This window comes from Abrus precatorius, unplaced genomic scaffold (genome assembly GCF_003935025.1).
Source record: "Abrus precatorius isolate BTA unplaced genomic scaffold, Abrus_2018 Scaffold11, whole genome shotgun sequence".
In the NCBI taxonomy this organism is placed as follows: domain Eukaryota; kingdom Viridiplantae; phylum Streptophyta; class Magnoliopsida; order Fabales; family Fabaceae; genus Abrus; species Abrus precatorius.
In genome coordinates this window covers 2831218-2837932 of record NW_020874303.1, presented here as the reverse complement: position 1 = coordinate 2837932, position 6715 = coordinate 2831218, and the positions used below count along the sequence as shown (strand labels likewise).

At 31.9% G+C, this 6715-nt stretch overlaps 1 protein-coding gene across 1 annotated transcript; it reads left to right on the top strand.

Moving 5' to 3' along the window:
- Positions 1 to 4012: 4012 nt before the first annotated feature.
- On the top strand, positions 4013 to 6151 carry LOC113854329 (disease resistance protein RPM1-like). The gene has a single exon (XM_027485266.1). It carries the CDS (start codon positions 4013 to 4015, stop codon positions 6149 to 6151), a length of 2139 nt encoding a protein of 712 aa, XP_027341067.1.
- Positions 6152 to 6715: the final 564 nt, after the last annotated feature.

Sequence of the window (6715 nt, the reverse complement as noted above, 5' to 3'; positions counted from 1 at the left end):
AGTTCAGAAGTACACTGGGAGTGTGGAAGATGGAGAAGATTGAAAAGTCTTGGAGAAATGAGGGTGGTGGATGTTCCTCTTGAATTGCGCAATACAAATGAGAGTAGAGACACCACAGGCCTCATGCTTGTTTCCTGACCTATACTCTTGACTACATTTTTGCTAAAAGGGGCCGGGTCGGCACACGTTGTATCCGTGTAGCTGTGGCTATCCAGCAACTATCTATGCTAAAGAAGACCTCAAGGGATCCTAGGGATAGTGAAAATGAGAATGGTACTGAGTTTGGAAATAAGTAATGAGAGAATATATAGAGAAACATAATTTGAATGCATAATTGAATTAGTTATATGATGCATGTTGAATGTTTGACCTGTATTATTGAATTCTCTGAGTGTGTATGCTCGGCAATGAAAGTGGAGACTTATCCTTACGTAACCATTTCAGGGAACCCAAATGACGACACCCAGGGAGGGAATTAGAATAGTAGATAGTTCATAAGTAAATATAGTAAATGATGTTTTTGGTCAGTATCAGAGATTTACTTCTTTTAGAGTTCTTGTACATGATAGTGAGGTGCCTAGTGAGGTAGTGATGATGGAATTGGAGCTAGCCTTTAGTATCCCTTTTGATTTGTCTGTATATAGAATCCATCACACACTCTGTATTTATATCTTTTCTGGTGTTGAGAGAACCCCTGCAGCAGTAACGTATCTTGTTAAGTACCATGACCACGATCAGTTTAAAGTACCATCGCAATGGACGATCGAGCATATTACAGGTGTTCAGGTCACTGCAGACCCAGAGGATCAGTATCTTGGCTCGGATAACGAGTTGACTGCTGAAGACCTAGCGATGATAAAAGATTGGCACGGGGATGACTAGTGCCACTTGGTTAAAAGGTGGTTAGGCAACTCATTAGGACCATTATTATTTTGAATACTTGTAAATGTAAATGAATGGTCTTAATGTATTTTGATAACTTTATGTGTATTTGAAATACAAATATATGTTGTACATTATGAAGCAAATTATGACTACGATACTTAATGTTTACTACTACTTTTAAAGACTAATGTTTTACTATTCAAGTTTTTTCCGATTTGAACCTTTGTTATTAAGGATCTCTCCGATTTTGAAGATTTTGATTTTTTTTTACTATTATTATGTTAATTAAAAATAAGGATGTTACAGCTGTGCTACAATTTAGAACTTAAACGAACCATCTTCCTCTGTCAATGGAGTCCTCGTAGATGTCTGTGCAGGGCTGTTCTTTACCTTTTTAGGACCTTAGGCAAAATACAAAATTAGGACCCTTTAAAAAATTTATAAAATATAATAAATAAAATAAAAGTATATATTAATAATTTTATTAAAATAATATATTTTTTAAGTTGTTATAATTTTCTCTAATAAAATTATAAAAAAAATTCTTTCATTTAAACAATTTCTTTGTCATAATAAACTACAAAAACACAAAAAATCATAAAAAATAGGTTCTATGAGCATTTTGAGATGCAAAATCATTAATGATAACATTAATATTAATATTTTTTAAAAATTCTTTATCAATTGATAAAATTGCAAGACCATTCAACGATTTTTGTGACATTGATGACTTTAGGTAAGTTTTGATTAACTTTAACTTTAAAAAACTTCTTTCAGTTGATGATATAGTCATCAAAACCATAAAAAAAATTCTATAAGTGATTAAAATATTTAGATAATAATCCGCAGATTTGACAAACTTAATAACTGTTTAATTTTTTTTGGAGAAAACTAAAATTCTCCATGAGCTTTAATGCTAAAAATAGTAAAATTTTTAATTTGAATGAAGTTTTGAGTTTACAGAAGTCAAGGAGTCAACTACGTTTATAGCAAATGAGGTGCAAGGAATTAAAAAGTCTTTTTTATTTTTTTATTTTTTCTGACTACAAACTGCAAGAGCTAAAAAAAATTTCAAGTGAAAGTAGGATACAATTTTACTTTGGGCCCTCTTTTAAGCTTGGGTCTTAGGCAATCGTACCTCTAAACTACCCTCAGGACCAGACCTGGGTCTGTGTTCTTGGCTTTCAAATTACTTATGGTGTAATTTGCATGACAAACTGGTGCTTTTATGCTCCTCATTTTGCATACCAAATGGATTAGCCATTATTTTCATTGCTTTGTAACTATTTTATTCTTGTGGGGAATTGGATAAGAGAAGGTTGGAAGATTGAACTGGAATTTTTTTAATAAGAATTATTGTTTTTACCTTCTTTTGAATTTTTTCATTTTCTTCTCATTCTCACTTAGATTAAGTGCTTCGATAGAAGATTAAACTTCTCATTCAATTCGCAGAATTTAGATAAATTTGATTTGAGTTTTTGGTCAAATTATTCTGAGTTTGTTCTCTTTTTCTCTAATTTCAGATTTGTGTATTGCGGTCGTGATTAACTTTTCTGTGGTTAAAATTCAAATTATGACTTAATGAATATTCTGATTTCATAATTAATTTGAAATAGGTTAAATGATAATTTGATTTAATTTGTGTGATCTAGTTCAATTAGGTTATTTGATTGAATTAATAATTGAATTGGTTAATCGATCAAATTCGAATTAAAACATTTAAATACTATAATAATTGGAAGTACACACATTTAGTATTCTATAAGTTGAATCTGATTTTATTTAATTTAATTTTGTTCATAATTTTAATTTAATTAATACGAAATTTTCAAACTCCCGAATGTAAAAAAACCTAAAATTAAATTTAATTAAATATATATATTTGTGAATCGACCTAAATTGAGCTCTACAAAATTCTTAGAGAAACTTAATTAGTTTGATAGAGATTCAACGTCGTCTATCAAAAGTATGAATTTTTCTCAAATAATATTATATTTAAAAGTGAGTTTTCTTTTTCATCATACTATATAATTTTTTCTACATTAGATATTTATTTTTAATTGAAATTTTGAATTTTTTTATAATTTGTTTTTAATTTAAACCTTATTTTTCTATGAAAATTTATTTAATATATTAGAATATTTATTATTAATAATTTTAATATTTAATGTTTAAACTCTATTAAATATTAAAACAATCATATAATATATTTTTTATTAATTATTTTAATTTAATAATTGGCGTGCAGTACACAAGATAATAACTATTGTTGTATAAACAAACTCATAATCACGGGTAGAAAACTTAATTTGGGTCACTTGTATACTGTATGCAGTATCGAGCTTCCATAGTCTCTCTCTACCTATTTTGTTAAACCGGAAAATTCAGTATTGTAAATTATACATATATTTTCTCATAAATTTTAAAAACATTATTTTTATAGAACAGTATTATTTTATACTAATTTAAATTTAAAAATTCTTAAATTTAATTTAAATTTTTTATTTAATTTACATTTAACGTTGAATAAAATAATAAATTATAATCCATGCGAGGATCGTTTCTTTGCTTTTATACCTTTAATCTGAGTGTTGTCGTGTTGGTCCAAAATTTAATGCATAGTTAATATATGGAGCAAAGAAATTAATTAATATTAAAAAATAGTTTAAGTGCTTATTAATGTAAGTTAGAAGATTCAATTAGAAGAATCAAACTCTTATTTTTAATTCATAAAATTTAAATTTAAATATTTTAAATTTTTTTTTTATCACTCACACCATTATACGAGTTAGAAGTTTAGATCTTATATCATTGTTAATGTGAGTTTTAATGTACGAGTTAAGTTTGATAATATATAAAAAAATATTGAAAAAGAAAACGAATTACTGAGACTATAAAAAAGAAAAGATTTTTATAAGATAAATATTATTTCTAGATTCATGTGTGTGAGTAGGCTAAGATATTGGCATCACATTGCATTAACTAAATCCAATTCCTCAATAAATGTCAAACAACAACTTCCTCTAACTAATTCATTAGGGCCTTTAAGTTATACAAATGTAAGGACATAAAGTTCCATCTCATCTCATTATACAGCAACTGGAGAAATCTGATTGGCAACACTCAAATGGCCGAAACTGCATTGTCCTTGGCTCGTGATCATTTGTTTCCATTCTTAATGGAAGTTGGCAACATGATCAGGGGCGTCCCAGAAGATGTTGATGACATGAAAAATGAACTAGAAAAGATTCAAGCCATCATTCATGATGCAGATAGAGTGGCTGCAGCTGGAGACAACACCACACGTGAAGAAGTTAAAGCAAAGGTGAAGTTGCTGATAGAAGCAGCTTTTAGCATGGAAGATGTAATTGATGAATATGTGATCCATCAGGAACAAGAGACTCGAGATCCTGGATGTGCAGCTTTACCCTGTCAGCCTGCTGATCTCTTCAAAACCTTGATGCTTCGTCTCCAAATATCATATAAGATTAAGGATGTTAAATCACGAGTTCGTGCAATCAATGAAAGCAGTGAAATTGAGAGTGCGTTCCATGTCCAACCTTTTCTAGAAAAAGGAGCAAGCAGTTCTAGAGGAAACCAAAACACGACTTTGGAGAAGATTCGAAAGGCTCCCCTTTACATGGAAGAAGCTCAAATTGTGGGCTTTGAGGCCCCAAGAGATGAATTGGTGGGTTGGTTGATAGAGGGAAGAGCAGAGCGCACTGTCATCTCTGTGGTAGGAATGGGAGGAGTGGGAAAGACCACTCTTGCCAAGAAAGTGTTTGACAACAAGGAGGTGATCGGGTTCTTTGGTTGCCATGCGTGGATCACAGTGTCTCAGTCCTATACTGTAGATGGCTTGTTGAAGGACATGTTGCAGAAATTTTACAAAGAAAAACAAGTGGATCCTCCTCAGGATATTTCTACAATGCAAGGCGATTCATTATTAGATGAAGTGAGAAACTACTTGAGCAAAAAGAGGTACCTCATTGTCTTTGATGATGTTTGGGATGTCAAATTTTGGGATGAGATAGAATTTGCAACTCTTGATAATCAAAACGGAAGTCGGATACTTATGACCACTAGGGACATGAAAGTTGCGGAGTCTTGCAAAAAATCTTCTTTTGTTAAAATACATGAATTAAAACCCCTATCTCTAGCACAGTCACGGGAGCTCTTTTGCAGGAGGGCATTCCAATTTGAATTTAATGGGTCTTGCCCAGCAGAATTAGTGCATATATCTTCCGAGATTGTTGAAAAATGTGATGGTTTACCACTAGCATTAGTGGTGGTTGCTGGTCTTTTATCTTGTAAAGGTTCTAGAGTTGACGAGTGGGAAGAGTTCAGTCAGAATCTAAATTTAGAGCTGACAAGGAATAAAGAATTAGGTGATATAACAAAGATTTTGAGTTTCAGTTATAACAATTTGCCTTACCATCTTAAATCATGCTTTTTGTATTTTGGAACGTTTCCTGAAGACTTTGAAATTGCATCGAAAAAATTGATTCAGAAATGGATAGCTGAAGGTTTTGTAAAATATGAAGCAGGGAAAATCTTAGAGAAGGTTGCTGAAGGATATTTAAAAGAGTTGATCGATAGAAGTTTGGTGCAAGTATCTTCACTTAGCATTGATGGGAAAGTTAAAGGTTGTCGTGTTCATGACCTAACACGTGAGATGATTCTTAAAAAATGTGAGGATTTGAGATTTTGTCATAGGGTACTTGATGGGTCAGCATTGAGTGGGATAACTCGACGCCTATCAATAGCAACTCCTGTCAACGATATAATAAGTAACAGTGAATGCTCACCTATTCGCTCACTCATTGTTATTACAAATGAAGATTTATCTGAAGAATTTGTGAGGAGAATACCTACCAAATACATGTTATTGAAAGTGCTTGATTTTGGATATAGCTTTTTGGATTTTGTTCCCGAAAATTTGGGGAATTTAATCCATTTAAAGTATTTAAGAATCGGACCTGCAGTGATAAGAAGTATTCCAAAATCCATTGCTAAGTTGCAGAACTTGGAGACCTTGATTCTATGGGGATGTTTTGGAGTTCTGATGCCAATAGAGGTGAGCAAGCTTAGAAAGCTACGACATCTTCAAGCTGGTTCTATGCGTATGACTCAATCGAAGGATGGTATCGGAAACATGACATCCCTAGAAACACTAGGTCATGTGGGAACATTTGATGATGGAGTAGAGCTAATTCAAGAATTGGGAAGGCTAACACAAATGAAGAAGTTGGGTTTGGGAGAATGATAGTTTTTAGTGTAGGTGAGATGAGTAAGATAGTTGAAATGTGTTAGTAGGAATAGTTGAAAATAGTAGTTGAAGAAGTTTTAGTAAGAGACTCAAGAGATGAAGAATTGTTGTCTTGATTACTTCTTCTTCATTTCATTTACAATGAGGCAGCATGCCTATTTATAGGCATCATCCACCATTTGGGTCAATATACTAGAGCTATCTAGAAACTTGAAGATTTACAATATTCTAGAACTTTCTCTAGAAGCATCTACATACTAGAAGATACAATTAGTTTTTCCTAGATTGTTCTTAGTATTTTTTCTAGACTATTCTAGAAATTTGTATCAATTTCTAATACTCCTCCTTGATGCAAATTTCTGTAACTCCAAGCTTCGTGCGTAGCTGTTCAAATTTTGGTCTTGGTAGTGCTTTAGTGAAAATGTCTGCAATTTGATCTTCAGTTGTGCAATACTCGAGCTTGATTTCTTTAGTTCCTTCTGCTTCCCTGATAAAGTGATATTTGATTGCTATGTGTTTTGTTCTACTATGATGCACTGGATTCTTTGTCATTGCTATAGC